Source organism: Argopecten irradians, chromosome 7, assembly GCF_041381155.1.
Source record: "Argopecten irradians isolate NY chromosome 7, Ai_NY, whole genome shotgun sequence".
NCBI classification, from domain to species: domain Eukaryota; kingdom Metazoa; phylum Mollusca; class Bivalvia; order Pectinida; family Pectinidae; genus Argopecten; species Argopecten irradians.
Genome location: NC_091140.1, coordinates 43,131,532 through 43,149,256, shown reverse-complemented (window position 1 = coordinate 43,149,256; position 17,725 = coordinate 43,131,532). Strand labels below are relative to the sequence as shown.

At 36.1% G+C, this 17,725-nt stretch overlaps 1 protein-coding gene across 3 annotated transcripts in view; it reads right to left on the bottom strand.

Annotated features, from left to right (window-relative positions):
* LOC138328521 (cytoplasmic dynein 2 heavy chain 1-like) overlaps positions 1-17,725 on the bottom strand; it is a 64,764-nt gene that overhangs the window by 37,938 nt on the left and 9,101 nt on the right. For all 3 annotated transcript variants that reach the window (XM_069275361.1, XM_069275363.1, XM_069275362.1), the window contains exons 13-36: positions 17,369-17,467; positions 16,705-17,073; positions 15,047-15,174; positions 14,293-14,536; positions 13,521-13,670; positions 12,373-12,575; positions 11,881-12,036; positions 11,257-11,368; positions 10,665-10,835; positions 10,097-10,255; positions 9,543-9,766; positions 8,984-9,116; positions 8,380-8,610; positions 7,819-7,938; positions 7,229-7,503; positions 6,625-6,764; positions 4,258-4,376; positions 3,726-3,908; positions 3,127-3,350; positions 2,559-2,662; positions 1,859-2,073; positions 1,471-1,647; positions 906-993; positions 47-254 (exon numbers count right to left, since the gene is read on the bottom strand). In XM_069275361.1, coding sequence (XP_069131462.1) covers positions 47-254; positions 906-993; positions 1,471-1,647; positions 1,859-2,073; positions 2,559-2,662; positions 3,127-3,350; positions 3,726-3,908; positions 4,258-4,376; positions 6,625-6,764; positions 7,229-7,503; positions 7,819-7,938; positions 8,380-8,610; positions 8,984-9,116; positions 9,543-9,766; positions 10,097-10,255; positions 10,665-10,835; positions 11,257-11,368; positions 11,881-12,036; positions 12,373-12,575; positions 13,521-13,670; positions 14,293-14,536; positions 15,047-15,174; positions 16,705-17,073; positions 17,369-17,467 — 4,232 coding nt within the window. The remainder of the gene's footprint in view (positions 1-46; positions 255-905; positions 994-1,470; positions 1,648-1,858; positions 2,074-2,558; positions 2,663-3,126; positions 3,351-3,725; positions 3,909-4,257; positions 4,377-6,624; positions 6,765-7,228; positions 7,504-7,818; positions 7,939-8,379; positions 8,611-8,983; positions 9,117-9,542; positions 9,767-10,096; positions 10,256-10,664; positions 10,836-11,256; positions 11,369-11,880; positions 12,037-12,372; positions 12,576-13,520; positions 13,671-14,292; positions 14,537-15,046; positions 15,175-16,704; positions 17,074-17,368; positions 17,468-17,725) is intronic.

The window sequence follows — 17,725 nt, the reverse complement described above, 5'->3', positions numbered from 1 at the left end:
TACAATAATCTGAAAAACTTTTTAAGCTGAAAATGCTCCCACTGACCTGAGGAAGATCATTCCCATTCTGGAGATTGTGGCTGGGGAAGCACAGCTAAGGTCATGTGTCTCAAACAAGAAGTTCACATTAGGACCGAACTGAATTCTCTCACCAGAGGGCATAGTGAGCAGTCTGTTGTCGTCAAGGACGGAGTTCAGAGACTCGATCCACTCAGGATCAATGTCACCGTCACAGATAATCCAAGACTGAACCTCTGTCATAAAACATGTTGACAATTATGTCAATAAGCAAGATTGATAACTATTTAATAAAAAACCATTCTGATCATAACATTACTCTTACATTAATATATATTAAAAGCTAAATGTTTTCTCTGTTATCCAAATTAAAAGCATGGTTTAACTAAAATATGTTGTAGTTTTGTCCTAAATTCTAATAGAATAATATATCAAATATATTGTTGGTTCTAATGAACTTCTATTAAATCCTGCCTAAACTTTTCCTCCAATTAAACATTCCTCTATTTTATAGTAATAAATCTAATTCAAATACTCTGATAACTTTACATCAGTTTAATCATGGTCCCGCTAATTTTCAAGTTAACAAAGTTTGACTGTAATAACCTTATGCCAATGGGGTAATCAATACTGCATATAGTTAGTAATATTTGCTGATCCATCTAAAATCGCGAAATTTAGAACCTCACGCAATTTATCAAAATCATGGTTTTACCGGTACATATTATTAGCTTGTGGTATGAAGTTTCAAAGGCTATAAAGACAATTTGTGAAAAATAAAGCCCTGGCCTGTGAATCAGTTCCAAACAGTAAATTGTGAAATTTTATAGTACTGTAATCAATTCAATCAAGAGCAGACAACTCTACATAACAACATGTAACAATACCTTTGGGTTCCTTGACGACCTGTCTGGCACTGTAGGTGAGGACTCCGTCCGTCCATTCTCGAGTGTCCATATCAATTTGTCCCAGCAACTGAAACAGGCAACAACTATTATACAACACAGTTAAAAATATCATTTGTCTCTTTATATAATGTATCTTTTTTTATTTCGTCATTTTTTCCTGTACATTCCCCTTTTTGGATGAATATAAAATTTTTTTTTTAGAAATATCAGCATCATTTTTTTTAATTCTTTTTTTTTTTTTTTTTTTTTAATTTTCTGCTTTCAAAGACTCAATGAATTCAATATGTAAATTTTAGTGTGATCACATGATGAGGCTATTATTCGAGAAAATTATGTGAAAAGGACAAGGAAAAATGCTCAACTACTGTTACAAAAAATTAAGAAGTGAAGGATTTATCAAATTTATATAAAATAAGGAATTTCTACTTTTGAAAATATTATATTCTTTTAAACACTTCTGTACATATACAAAGCAATTATATGAAAGTGCTAAGTTTAAGAAAAAAAATTGAAATTACAAAAATGAAATTTCGAATCAACTGACCTGTGTCCTGTGCATGGCTTTCGGATTCATGGTGTATGTTTTCACTTCCTTGCCGATCTTCAGCATGCCCTGTCTCAGGATTCTCCACAAAGTGGACTTTCCAGAACCACTAGGGCCAACCACCACAACCCCTGTTCTCTGTCTGAGCTGCTCGTACAACTCCAGTGATTTCTTGATCTGTCAAAGGTCAAAGGTCAAGGTCACTTAAGAAATCGTAACAATATCAACATGTTGACATTATGGCAGTTCACACATATTACAAGTTATATCTTGTAGATTGTAATTTAAAAAGATCAAAGCATGCATTTAACTATAAAATTGTAAAATTGAGCAGAATCAAGCAAAACATTTTACATGTATATGAATCTGTAAATTCTTTAATAATTACCTGAAGTTCGTTGATGCGGAGGTTTTTCTCCTCACAGACAGTCCTGATAGCCTGGGCCAACTCCTCATACTCGATGTCCTTGAACTCTATTCCAGGGAACACATCACTGACTAGGGCGTTGAAGCGTGACGAGTCGGAGAATGTGAGTTTGGAGAGTGTGTTGATACGGAGGGCCTGGACGACAAGCTTGGCCTCCAGTTTAGAATCAATCTTGCCTACAAATTATATACAATGTATTGTTATCAGTATTTCAGTTTAAATCTGTGTCATTTCTTTAATTTTTTTCTATCTTTTTTTTTATTCCCTTCTTTTGTTGTACATGCAATTTAACAGGTACCGTAAAAAGTCTATTGTGACATCATTCATAATCAATGTAATGTTGTAACTTCATAACTTGGTAACTTCAGTTAATGTAGTAGCTGAAGAAAAACTGTTGGCTTGCATGGGAGAAAGTTTGGAGTCTTTCTTTGTAAACCAAGAATTTGTGAATAAGTCAAACTGCATGAAAAAAAATGATACCAATCATTTGAGCATTTGAGTAGTGCGACAAACTATTGCTGAATGTCATACACTTGACTTTACAACCCAAATATCTTTTGTCTCAAACATCATCAAGGTTTTGATTTGATGAATTAAAACTGGATAGATGCCTGTTATTTAAATCAAAAAGAGACAGAATGACAATTCTTTCATAGTTTACCTCCTTTCCTTTTATTCATCTGCAGTAAGTTACCACATCCTCGTAGTACAGTCTTCAGAGCACGAAGTCCCCAGTCGTAGTGCTGCTGTGGTGTCAACAGCTCTCTGTAACAATCAACATATTAGTGCAGCAGAAAATTCGAAAAAAATATAATATTTTACAGTAACTATTATACACAAAACACCATTGATGAATTCTCATTAAAAAAAAGTTGGTAAGAAGCTTTTGATCTATGAACAAAGTGAAGAAAAAAATATTTTTAATAAAATTCAAATGTTCTGATGGTGCCAATTTTTAGAAATAAATTTAATTAAACGAATAGAAAAAGGTTTAGTCATACAAATTACGATGGACATAATTATTATTAATATAAGAATAGGTCTTGTATACTGAGCTATCGTTAGCTTCATAAAATGAACAAAGAGGTTAAAATTCAATGCAAAATATTTGACTTAGTTCCAGGAAAGAAAAATTCTGATTTAGGATTTAAGTCTTAACTGTCAACCAATCGGATGCTTTCATCCAAACAAAATCTATGGAATATTCAGCTCTTTAATAAGCGACCTACTTTGACAGGTTGAAGATGGCCACCAGTTTGCGTCCTAGCTCCTTGCCCTGTTTGAATCCTTCAGAGAATAGAATGACCTCAGCAATCTGTTCGTTGTCTGGTTTAGACATCGCCACAGGTCGGAAAAGCTGTTTGAGATTGTCCGGCAGCTTTTGTCTGCCTCCGTAGCCCTTTCCTGCCGGGTTCATGGTGATGAAGATTCCAGAGTTGTGATCTATGTCAACCTGAGGTCAAAGGTTAAACTGTACTGTGAATTTTATTTCTATTATAAATGAAGATTTGACAATATTTACTAAACATATTAATCCACTGGAAGTTTTATCCTAACATGATAATACTCGAAATGATGACCCCTGACCTTTTGGTTATTGAAAAGGAGCTTAAATATAACATGTGATACTGGTGACCTTGAATGTACCTCAAGGTCATTAAAAGTGAGTCAAAATGGATAGCTTTATTCATATCATGTTTTTTTTACTTAATAATATGGCTTTGGGATTGTTGATAATGGAAGAGATAATAATTTATGGTTGGGCAAAACAAAAGCATGATCATAATAAACCGAATCTATGTTTTTGATTAGATAAACATGTTCTTACATTTCTCCCCAGCAGTTCTGCGAAGGGTGCCCTGTTCTTGATGCTGTCCTGTATGATCTGGATCTGCATAGATACGGCCGACAACACAGCTTCCTCGAGACGGTTAAACTCGTCAAAACATCCCCAGGCACCACACTTCACCAGACCGATAAAGATACGGCCCATTGACTTCACATCAATACCCTAATAAGGCAAAAAAAAAAACAACATCAATCTTATAGCTGGCAAACAGTTTTAACTCTGAAGTTACTGTAAAGCCTATTACTTTCATGGGGATGATATTTTTTTGATCTGCAAATTATTAAGTATGGTTGAATCAAATTTTTAAAGCCAGATTGAGAAAATTTAAAATCACCAAAATTAAACGTTATACATACATGTACCTTGTTTTCTCAAAGTAGAGGAAATTCTTGCTTGTAAAACTTTATGATATCCGATTTCTTTAATTGTCATGATATATATTGTGTATATATGGGTCCTTCTAAGAACTCCATTTGTTGAAAGCACAATTAGAAAAAGCATTGCGACCTACCTCATCACAATTGAAGACAAGCACCTGTCGACCAAACAGTCCACCAATGGCCTTCACCGATTCTGTTTTACCCGTACCCGCGGGACCGTAGGGGTTTCCTCCCAAACCCATATGCATACCTGGAAACAATTCACAGTGAATATCTTTAAATTGTGAGATTTCAAAACAAGATACGAGCCGTGAGAGGTCTACAGTATCTGTAGAAGGGTCAATTTATTTACTGTATTGTTATAATTTGAAAATGTTACAAAAATATCATTAAATAGCATCTGAATGACAAATGGGTGTAGTCCAAGCATTAATCATTATATATATCTAAAATTAAGAAATCTCCTGGGAACAATTCTAGTCTTACAGAAAGATTAATTTTTTCATTAAAATTATTGTTTTTTGAAACACCAAAAAATTATACTATCTTGGAGAACTTTTATTGTTTGAGTATCCATTGCTATTTCATATACACAGTAAAACCTGTCATAGCGACCACCTCTGTATGACAACCACCGGCTTAATAACTTGACCACTTTGATATAAAGACCATTTTTCTTTGTGACTTTGATGCCCTGTATAGACAGGTTTGACTGTGTTTATATTTTTCCCTGAGGTTTCCCTATATACAGTATACCATATTATAGAGTGATACTGACCCTGTGTGAGAGTGATACTGACCCTGTGTGAGAGTGATACTGACCCTGTGTGAGAGTGATACTGACCCTGTGTGAGAGTGATACTGACCCTGTGTGAGAGTGATACTGACCCTGTGTGAGAGTGATACTGACCCTGTGTGAGAGTGATACTGACCCTGTGTGAGTGTGATACTGACCCTGTGTGAGAGTGATACTGACCCTGTGTGAGTGTGATACTGACCCTGTGTGAGAGTGATATGACCCTGTGTGAGAGTGATACTGACCCTGTGTGAGAGTGATACTGACCCTGTGTGAGAGTGATACTGACCCTGTGTGAGAGTGATACTGACCCAGCTGTGTGAGAGTGATACTGACCCTGTGTGAGAGTGATACTGACCCTGTGTGAGAGTGATACTGACCCTGTGTGAGAGTGATACTGACCCTGTGTGAGAGTGATACTGACCCTGTGTGAGAGTGATACTGACCCTGTGTGAGAGTGATACTGACCCTGTGTGAGAGTGATACTGACCCTGTGTGAGAGTGATACTGACCTGTGTGAGAGTGATACTGACCCTGTGTGAGAGTGATACTGACCCGTGTGTGAGAGTGATATGATGGGTGATACTGACCCTGTGTGAGTGTGATACTGACCCTGTGTGAGGTGATACTGACCCTGTGTGAGAGTGTGATACTGACCCTGTGTGAGAGTGATACTGACCCTGTGTGAGAGTGATACTGACCCTGTGTGAGAGTGATACTGACCCTGTGTGAGAGTGATACTGACCCTGTGTGAGAGTGATACTGACCCTGTGTGAGTGTGATACTGACCCTGTGTGAGTGTGATACTGACCCTGTGTGAGAGTGATACTGACCCTGTGTGAGAGTGATACTGACCCTGTGTGAGAGTGATAATGACCCTGTGTGAGAGTGATACTGACCCTGTGTGAGTGTGATACTGACCCTGTGTGAGAGTGATACTGACCCTGTGTGAGAGTGATACTGACCCTGTGTGAGTGTGATACTGACCCTGTGTGAGAGTGATACTGACCCTGTGTGAGTGTGATACTGTGTGTGAGAGTGATACTGACCCTGTGTGAGAGTGATACTGACCCTGTGTGAGAGTGATACTGACCCTGTGTGAGAGTGATACTGACCCTGTGTGAGAGTGATACTGACCCTGTGTGAGAGTGATACTGACCCTGTGTGAGAGTGATACTGACCCTGTGTGAGAGTGATACTGACCCTGTGTGAGAGTGATACTGACCCTGTGTGAGAGTGATACTGACCCTGTGTGAGAGTGATACTGACCCTGTGTGAGTGTGTATGACCTGTAGGTGATACTGACCCTGTGAGAGTGACCCTGTGTGAGAGTGATACTGACCCTGTGTGAGAGTGATACTGACCCTGTGTGAGAGTGATACTGACCCTGTGTGAGAGTGATACTGACCCTGTGTGAGAGTGATACTGACCCTGTGTGAGAGTGATACTGACCCTGTGTGAGAGTGATACTGACCCTGTGTGAGAGTGATACTGACCCTGTGTGAGAGTGATACTGACCCTGTGTGAGAGTGAGAGTGTGATACTGACCCTGTGTGAGAGTGATACTGACCCTGTGTGAGAGTGATACTGACCCTGTGTGAGAGTGATACTGACCCTGTGTGAGAGTGATACTGACCCTGTGTGAGAGTGATACTGACCCTGTGTGAGAGTGATACTGACCCTGTGTGAGAGTGATACTGACCCTGTGTGAGAGTGAGATAACATTTGTCGGTGAGAGGGGTGTGTACCAGTTTCTGGGCATTGCCCTGGTACTCGTAGGTATAGTCAAACTCAGCGTCCACCATCCTTATACCACATGTACCGTCTCTCTTCAGGTAAAACCTGCAAAAAACATTAAACAATTTTCATGAAGGATACAAATATAACAAAAAATACTGACTTATCTTGACAAAACTATTACATTAACACATTTAGTATACGTATCAAATGAGAATTCAATCATATCTAGCTTGAGGACATGGTGATCTGATTTAACATTGGCAGAATTTAATGTGAACAAATACAGATTTGGTAGTAGAAGCCTGAGAATTATTAAAGCCGTAAGAAAACTAGACCCAGGTGTTTCAAAGTAGCAAGCATTCTCCTTCAAAAATTTAAGTTATAGTCTGTGTTGTACATAATGTAGACTTGCAATACATCAAACTTCCTCTATCTTGTATAACACAGAAATTATGTAAGTTCCAGACTATCAAGAAATTTTATAATCCTGATTTTCTAGACATTGGAAAGAAACATTTTTTTGTTCTTTGCATTAATTTCTTATTAATATGATAAGTCATTCTCACCTGAGCTGTTTGTTCCACATCCAGTCAGCAACATTACGGCAGCCCTTCTCCGTCAGCTGTTGAACCACATCAATCGCATGGATTGTGTCCAGAATCAGGGCCTTGAGTTTGAGGTCAAGGACATGACCTTCGACTCCGCTGGCCTCACTTAAGTCTACACTGGTGTATGACTCGAGCTGTGCATCCAACTCCCTCTGGTACCCAGGTAGGTTTCCCTTACTGATGGCCTGCTCACAGGATTCGGTAAACCGGATCTGTTCCGCTAGGCACAGCACCTGTATTACAGATAGATAATCAAATATTTTAAAGTAGAAATCTGATTATGTTTTTTGGTAGTTTTTGGTTTAAGGCAGATAGTTTTTTGATTATTTTGAGCTACTCTAAAAGACTTAAACCTCAATAACAAGAACAGATATAATTTGAAGACTCTGATCTTCTTTAATTCTATGTGAACAAACATAATTTGAAGACTCTCAGGCTGTTTTACTCTATGTGAACAAATATAATTTGAAGACTAAGGAAATTGAATACTTTTTATTTTGTATTTTGTTTTTATCGGGTAGCATATTTTCATTGTGTAACATTTATACCTGTGAGGGATATTTGCTTGGATCCAGTCCACCTTGACTCTTTCTTGAGTCCTGGAGACATTCCCGGAGAAGTTCCTGTAATGTTGCTTTCATCTCCTCAGCCAGTTTGCTTAACCACACCTACACAATAATAAACACATCTGGACATTTTAAAGCCTTCTAATGTAAATATGTCATTTATTGTATAGTTGTGAATATTCGTGAAGTCATTCAAATTAGCAAAATTTAATACATCGAGAAATTCATCAAAATCATGGAGTTGCATAAGGAATGACACTTTTCAAAGTCTTCTAAGATAATTCACAAAAATAAACCCCTGCGTAACTAATAAATCCCCATGTCCTTACAATAAATAATTAGGCTAATTAAGATCAAAGAAAAATCAAACTAGAAAAACTTTTTTGAAATTTTAAAAAAATTGACTGTCAGATATGAATTAATCAATATGACTTATGTCCCATTTATACCTATGGTCAATTTCACATAACAAATTTTGGTGATGAAAGAAAGCCAGAGTTCCCCAAGAAAAATCTTTTAAATTAATGTGGAGAGACATTTTACCTCAACCTCCGGCATGATTTTCACTTTTTTCTTCAGTGGTACAACTTCACCCTCCAAAGACTTCATAGCCAGAATGTGTTGATTATTCTCATCAAAATCCACAGAATGGATCCCTGCGAATAACTTCTTCAGGTGAGTCTGGATCACATTGGGATTCGTCGACTGTCCAAGGATTTCCAGGAGATCATCGTCTCCAATGAAGTAAAATCTTGGAAATAGGGATCGTTTTTCCTGGAAAACAAAACATTAAAATTCCTATACTGTTAACAATCTTTTATATGGAAAACCAACATCAGAATTTAATCGATTCTGCATTCCACAATTTAAAACAATTACATCTGTCAGCACCAGCTAATTAGTTCATGTGTTTTATTTACATTCTCCTTCATTGATTAATTACAACTTACATTCATTTAACTCATTCAGCCCTGAAATCTTATAAATGGACTGGTCTAGTCTCTGATTTAGAAGAGTCTAAACATGTTTTCAGGGATGAATGAGTTATGTGAAAAAGGAAACGATGCAGACCAAAGAAACTAGTAATAGTTTTGTATATAACGGGCAAGAAGTAGAGTGGAATGGGGACTTTTATAAAGCTAATTACCTCAAGGAACTCGTTGAGGGATTTCTGGCACCTCTGTAGCTGGTCCAGCATTGTGGTGAGAAGATTACGTAAGCCAGCCTTCTGTGTCATGGAGACCACTCTGTTGTCTCGCCTCACATCCATCATGATGTTTCTATAGTAATACACACAATGTGATTACCATTAAGATAAAAACTCATATAAATTGCTCACCAGTGTAATTTTTGCCAGTACTTTCAAAGCTTAAAATGTATTGGAAAACAGAATTTTTCATCAATCTCCTAAATATCAATAAAAAGAATTCCAAAATAATACCTATTTTATTTCCTGAAAAAGAACGAGTCAAATTTCAAAGTCAGTGGAATTGTGTAACTTTAAGTTAACAAATATTTATGCAAAGAAATCTGAATATTCATACCTTTTGGAAAATAATTCAAATATACTTTCACATATCAAGATCATGAGATTCAGCCTTTACTATGCCATATTTTTTTCAGTTCATACCTTGCTCATAGAATATATCATTAATTCTCCTTTAAGAATATCTGTAACCAATACGATTTTCGAAACTGTGGCTCACCTGAAATCATCGTCCACTCTCTTGAACCGTCCTTGTTCTTTTGGGAGAGCTCCACGTCCAAATATAGGCTCGAGGTAGACCCACTTTCTTTGGATCTGGTTGAGATTGTGCAGGTACTCGTCCAAGTCGGCCAGTCTCTGTTCCCAAACCGAGGCCTTATCCTCAAAGCTCTTGTAATATGGCGAGTCCTTGAGTGATTGGAGAAGAGCTTGGTTGTCTCCAACCTGGTGAAAAAACAATCAGTTTGGTCAAGTAAGTTGATGAAAATTTTTTTAACTATGATAATCACAAATATTTCATTATTTTTTTCCAAGAATAGGAAACAAGCTATCATTCAAATTTCTAGAAGCAGAATTGCAAACTTAAGTTTAAACTTAGTTTTTTCTCCTTTTATGAATTTTCAAAATTTGACTTAGTCATTTTTTCACTTATTAAAAATTGTTTGCGATAAATCACTGATCAAATTTTGATAATGATTCAAATTGATGTCACCTGATTAATTAACTTGTGATAAAGAATTTTGAGCTAATCATGGAACAGAGAATAATACATACCTGGTTGACAAGGTCCTTCCAATCCTTGATCAACATCATGCTGTTTTTGTTGCTATCCTCATATTCTGTGAGAGAGAAGATAGCTCCAGCACCCCACAGGTCAAGTTCACGAATGGCTTCTCTGATGGTTACCTCCCCTTGTGCTCTCTGGTTCAGTTCCTTAAAACAAAAGTTTGAACACATGTGTGATAAAATCCCCTTTTTTTTTGACAATTTAGATACATTCATAGTTTTGTTTGTCTATGTTTTATAAACTATCAATAGCTGTTTTTTGCATTTCAGGACCAATCAGGTTTGAATTAAAGCCTAGGTTATCTGAAACACTGTATTAGTTATTTTTGTGGGGACAATATTTTCGCGATTCTGGGGGTTATTGTTATGATCACAAAAATTTGATACACAAAAATACTCAGAAATGGTTGAATAATACCATTTAAGGCAGATTACGAAAATTTCAAAATCACTAAAATTTAATTTTCTCGTTTTTTGATCAAATCGCGAAAATTTTCACCCACAAAAATAACTGGCCATACAGTAATTAGGAGAAAGAAACTTATATGCGGCTAACCTTGACAGCATCTGCGTTAGCGATAATAGCATCACTTGCTCCTAGGACAGTTCCGAAGTTCAGTTTTTCCAGAGTAGTTCCACGTGGCATTCCAAGCATCTGAAAGAGTTCCATCCAATGGTCCTGGGAGAGAGGCTCACCACGCACCCACTTCAGGACAGGCAAGACATTCTGTAAACAAAGGAAATCACGATTAATGTTTGCATAGACTTCAATTGCTGGAGTCATATTCAATGAGCACCATTTGTCTTTGTACGAAAATAAATGGAAATGGTTTTAGAAAGTCAATGTGAAATAGACCTCAAAAATGTTGACCTGAAATTTGTTCAAACTTCACATGAAATTCATCAGTAATTGAGGTCATTTTCATGTTAAAAGATCTAACCTAAAATTGAGTTTGTCTCACATGAAAATGAACAGAAAGTGACTAGAACTTGACTATCATTCACGTCAGATTTTTTAAAATAAATTCTCATCAATTTCATTTTAAGGTTTTAGGAAATTTTTCTTTGGTATATCGATCAATAATCAAAAGTTTCTGATAACTACCTCAAACTAAGACTTCTTACATCATAATACAGTGAAAATGTACCTTGTACTTCTCTATATCCTTTTGAAGCTTGACAGTCATCGTTGTAGCCTCATCAGATTTCAGTTTCTCGTACCAGTTGCCAAGGAACTCTTCAAACATATAGGTTCTACTCCTGTTGGCATAGCAACCCAATTTTTAACAAATTAAACCACAATAATATTATTGTGACAATTTATGAAATATGTAAATTAGGCCATACATTAAAGATGCTCCACCGCCGACAGACCATAAATGATATCCATCATTTGAGCAATAATTGGTGTTTAGTAATGTATATATATGTCTAATTAACACAAAAAGTAATTTAAATTATTTATTTTTTGCTTTCGGTGCATGCAAAATCATCATTGCCTTCCATACAGGACATAGTACCACAGAATTTTTTCGTGATGCAATTAATTATCTTTGATATTTTTATCTTGAAGTAAAAATAGAAACTCAAACTTTTCAATGGTGGTAATGGTGTAAAGTAAGTAACTTTTGTATCTGAAGAAAAATACTAAATCCTCTGCTCCTGTTTTTAAAAGAGAAAAAATTTCCATTTGTCAGCGATGGAGCATCTTTAAGAATGTTTTATTATTAGGACTTAGTAAGAGAAATTTATTTCCGAATTTTATAATTTACCTGAAAGAAATCCAGTCCTCCTTGGCAAGCTCTTGCAAGCCCTTGTTGAATTCCTCATATAAGCCCCACATGCTCTCATACTGAGCCATGTCAGCTCGGAGCTCATCTGCGAGCTCTAACTCCGGCAGATCCATTCCAAAGTGTTCACAGTCACTCCTGCAATACAGAGTATGCTTCATATCATAACTTATAAAAACTCCGAAACTCAAAAATATTGTTTAAAATTATAGACCCTCAAATTTATGATACTTTTTATGGAAATTTTTAATATTTGTCTACAGCACAAAATTAAAATAGTCTAGTAGCTGGATTTTTTTTTAAGTTGTGAATGATATTTCTTGTTAAGATTCAAAGTTTATTTCTCATCTTGTAGCTTGAGTGATAACTGATAACTTTCAAATACTGATTAATAAAATGACATAATTTTTTATACGCTCCTCCAATACATATTTAAAAAGAAATTGATAATTTATATTATAAAGACTATCTTACACAAGAGACTGTCTGTTTTTCTCCAGCTCTGCGAATTCCTGTCGCTTGTCTTTGATGATCTGCATGGCAGCTTCGCATTTCTTCTGGTTGCCGTCCAGAGCATCATCCCCTGGTTTCAGCTGGTGCCACCTGGCGGCAAACTTCTCCACTTCCTGTGTGAAGGCCTTTACTCGAGAGTCTACGTTACTCTTCATCACATCCACCTGAACAACACCAAATAAAAATGATAATAGGGGATCATTATGCATTACATATCAAAAATTAATTTCAAATATTTTTGTACATGATAATGCCTCATAAAATAACTATTAAAATGAGAACTGTAAATTAACTTTCATTCGCGTATAATTTAATTTTATGAATTTCATGATCAAATTAAATTCACAAAAAGTTTACCTACGCAAATTATTATCTACATCATATTTATTGATAGAACCTTACATTCAATTTTTCAATAGGATAATTTCAATTTTCACAAACTTGTTTCTAAATGAAAATCGTGAAATTCAGAGGACATGAAAAAAAGTTGATTTACAGTAGCCATGTGAGTTGATAACATCTAAGACAGTATATTTTTTTCTGATAAGACTGGAAATTTATTTGCAGTTTAGTATATAAATGGACTATCATTGTATCATACACGTGGAGGATTGATATCTACAATTTGTCACTGATGTACTCCATGACATAAGAGAGATATCCCTTTTTATCGTACAATTCTATACATTAAGAGAGAATTATAAAAAAAATGAACTTAAATAACGATTATTTTATTGTATTGTCACATGCATGTCAAATGATACCATTTCATAAAACTGAATCAGTAGAAGCCTATTGACATCTAGCCAATATTGGCTTACGAGGAACTTAAATTAAAAAGGTTATGGCTCGACTGGTCATAGATTTCCTTTGAGCTCTTATATTCTTCAATAACATAATATCATATAATTCCAAAGTATAGGGTATGTTATCAAACAAAAATTATTGAAACATCAGTCATGAATAACTTTGCAATATATATTATAACTCATTCACCCCTGTAATTTCATAATGGACTGGTCCATTCCTTGATTTAGAAGAGCCTAAACATGTCTTCAGGGGTAAAAGGGTTAAGTAAACTTAAAGGTATCTTATCTGACCACACTGACCTGCTCCTTGACCATCAGCTGGTGGCTCTCCATCATCAGCTCAAATTTGTCCCAGAATCCCTGTAGCTGGTTCAGGGAGTCGACACCACCTCCTGCCACAATCCTCAGGAGTTTGTTCTTAGAGTCAGCTCGCTCAAACAGAGGCTGGATCTGTTTCAAAAGGAGATCACTTAATATATGGTATTTATCTACAATCAGAAGTACAGCAAATATTCTGAAGTATATATTCATTTCAGATTCATTACTTAATAAATGGTATTTATCTACAATCAGAAGTACAGCAAATATTCTGAAGTATATATTCATTTCAGATTCATAAAATTAAACTAGAACTGTCCTCAGAGTGGGTGACTAATGCTCCCCGCTGTACCAATAACTCAATTAATAGGGGACTTTGCAGGACCATTTATAGTTTACTCAACTCCCCTTTATGTCAGGGTTCTGTGTACCAAATTTCATCAAAATAGGAGAAGTTCGCCGGACAAAGTTGTGTCTACAGACAGATCAACAATCTGATTCCAGTATACCCTCTTAATGTCATTAAATTCCATGATTTTAGTTGGTGTAAACCATATATAAGTTGGGTTGTATTTATGCCATAGCTATTTTTCATGCCTTTACTAATTTTTCTATTGGATCATGTTACCCCACACATCACACAAACAAATGTGTGTGGGTGAGGTGGAAGTGTGGACTTAAACATTCTAAGGACCCTAAGGACCGTCATTTATCTAGAGTCAGCAGTGTATATTTTCCGTGTTTATCCACTTACCACCTTCCTTTCCTTGGAGAATTCGGCATGTTTCGCGTTAGCAACACCTATCTCCTCAACTGTCTGTGGCCTGTTTGACAGCGTTTCCATAGCGCCCTTGAGGAAAGTGTCGATAGTGGTCACGTCGGCGTTGATGGCTTTTCTCAGCGAGTTTACAAGGGCATCAAACAGTCTCTGTATGTGGTCATCAATGACGGCTTTCACAGGTGTCGTGTTGACTGTTATACAGTCAATCTTCAGCTGACTGTAAAAACAAAACATTACAAATATCAATTAGTGAATTCATGATATCGATTATGGAGGTAAAAATTGCCATGTTTTAAAAGGCCGAGTTGATAAGATGAAAGATGGTAGTTCAAGATCAAACATTTTATTTTCAAAACAATTGACAATGTAGAAGCTAGCTTTTTTTGTGTGAAATTATACCAGACGAGATAAAATCATCTTCAAGTTTTTGTTTTCTTCTCATCAAACCGTATATGTGGTTCATTTTGTTAACTTCTGTCTGCTCAATATACTTCACAAGTGTAACACCACATGGATTTAAAAAATGAAACTTTGTTTGTTGGCACAACTTATAATAATCATTCAGCCTTGAGCAACTTAACTAGTAAGTCTTAACTTATCAAGATAAGTTTTTCAAAAGAAAGAAAGAAGTTTATGACATTTATAATTTGGACTATTATTTTTTCCTTTAATACATAGAAATGAAATCGTCTAGCTCCGCTGAGAATTTTTTGAAAGTCCTACATACTTTGGGAGTTTTTCTGCATCCCTGCCACGTGCCTTAAGTCCCTTGAAGTTTTTCTCCCAGTCAGATAGCTCCTTCAAATTGTCCTCAACAAACTGGTCCAAGTCAATGGCACCTAGGACTACCCATTCCTGGAAAAGAATATGTTAGGTTTATTATACTTGAATGTTTATAATCGAAAGTACATTTTGTCAATTGTCCAGACCATTTTACAGCTATGGTCTTCAAAGTACAGTAGCAATACATATAGTTATAGTTTGGAACCTCCCGAAACCGATCATGGTCGGTGCATATAATTTCGGCCGGGTTTAGAGAGGGTTCGGTTTGGAGAAGTGAACCGAATACCGATCATCACGATCCGGATTTAATCGATCGGAAGTCGTTTTTTACATTAGTGCACCGCATGTATATGCCTAGTGTTCGTTTAAAACCGACCAATATTGATTGTTAATGTGAATGTTATCACAAAAGAGAGAATCATACGTTTAAAAGGAATGGATCACAGCAAACTTGACTTTGTTACCGCTTATAAACGTAGTTTAGTTAGTTAGTTGCGTGAATGTTCTTGGGGATGTTCTCGTCTGCAACCTACATACGACCGATCACTTCCGGCTACGTCAAGAATCAAATTATATGGTCTAACTACACGATGATCAGTCGATGCCGGTCATTATATGACATAGTCATTTTCTAAAACAATACATGGCTTCGGCTTCTTCATACAGATAATTTACGTTATCCGACAACTACATATGTAAATAAAAAAAAACGTGTGATTTGAATACGAAACTTTCTCTTTATTACTAGCTCTGCTTGTTTTCCTACAGTAAACAAACCGCATGCACATGGTAGACCTTCGTTAGATATCTAAACAATAGGCATGATTAAATAATTACACCACCATCTCGTGTATAATTACTGTGTACCTATAGCCTTCCCATCGGTATACATGCCCAAGGATATGGCATGCAACAACTATGGTACAGTTATGTGTGTATTTCACGGTCGGTTTGATCAGACCTCAATGCACTCTATCGGTGTCGCTCAGGTAAGGCCGGTTTTCAGAAGTGTATTTTAGTTACATTTGACTATTCCGATCTCAAAATCGGTCCGGTATTCGGATTTAGGAGGGATCGGTTTTGGGAAGTTTTATATACTATTAATAATAAGGAATTCATTCCGTACATGACATCCATGTTCGGTTTCTAGAGGTGATCGGTTTTGAGAAGGTTCGCTTTTGGGAGGTTCTACTGTATAGTTTGTTTTAGAAGGCGATAGTACCTTCAAGTACATTTTGTAATTGTCATTTTTGAAAGAACATCAGTCAATATTAAAGTGCTACCTCACCGAAACATACTGTCAAAGACATAAGAGGAGCATACATAACTACTTTTCTACAAACTGTTGTTATATAAAATATCAATCAACAATATGAATTAAGATTTCCTCACTGGGGTGAATATTTTAAGAAAATAACAATCTGAGTAATTTGTATATCAAAATAAATTGCAATCCTGCAAAGAATTCAGGCATATCACATTTTTTATAATTCTTGAAGATCATTTCATATCCTGAAAAGACAGTTTTAGCAAGTATGCTTTCCTACCTTATGTCAAGTATTGTTTAAAAGAAAAATTAAATAATTTTTATGCATATTTTACCTTGAATTGCTCCTGTGCAGCGTATAAACGTTTAAAAAGGACATCTGCCTTTTTGTAACAAGTAATGAAGCCCTCAGCATTCCGGTCAATGATTGCTGGGAAGATAAGGTTGGTAGCGTCCTCACCTACACCCTTAAAATGGTTTGGGATACCAATGAAGCGTTTCATCTCGCGGAAGTACTTGGCCTTGATTTCCTCAAATGGAGGTCTGAACTGGAGTTGCTGTTGCCTGAAGGTCAGCTCGACCTTGATCTCAGGCAGGTTCTCATTGAGGGCTTCTAGTCCCATCTGGTACTGGTGCTCCAATGCTTTATATAGCTGTCTGTCCCAGTGGGCCTTCCACGGCTTCATGTTGTCCGAGGAAAATCCCTACATAAATAAATCAAATGTTAAACAAAAGAATTTACTCTCCAAGCAGACTATACTGTAAACAAACTTATTTTAGTGGTAGTTTTATTTTAGCACTATTCACACTGTCTTTGAAACCCTAATTCATTTACAGCACTAAATTCTGTAAAAGAGTATTTCTAGTATTGAATTCCTGATATGCACTTAATAAACCAGGTGGAACTAATTTTGAATTTATTATAAGTGCAACAATGTGTTGTAGTAGAAGAATTTCAGGGACAGGATATTCATGATTTAAGGAGTTGATTTCTCTGACCTGTTGGACAAGGCTGGCCATGAGATGGCGTATGTCCATCAGTCCATCTTTCCACTTCTGTTGTTGTCTCAGGAGGTCAACGCCCATCAGTTGTTGGGTCTGTGTGAACAAGTGAATCTTATAAAGTAACATACCACTAGTTTTCACACACAAAAAAATGATAACTGTTTGATAAATTATACATCATTTGTATCAATATTATCCTGTATGAAAAATGAATAATGTAGTATAATTCAAAGAGTAATGATTCATATTCATGATTATATTTAATATTTCATTTTATAAACAAACAAATTCTGTTTTGGTGGTAGAAGGCCTGCAAAACCTTTGATCTACATCTGATACCAGAAAACTGTC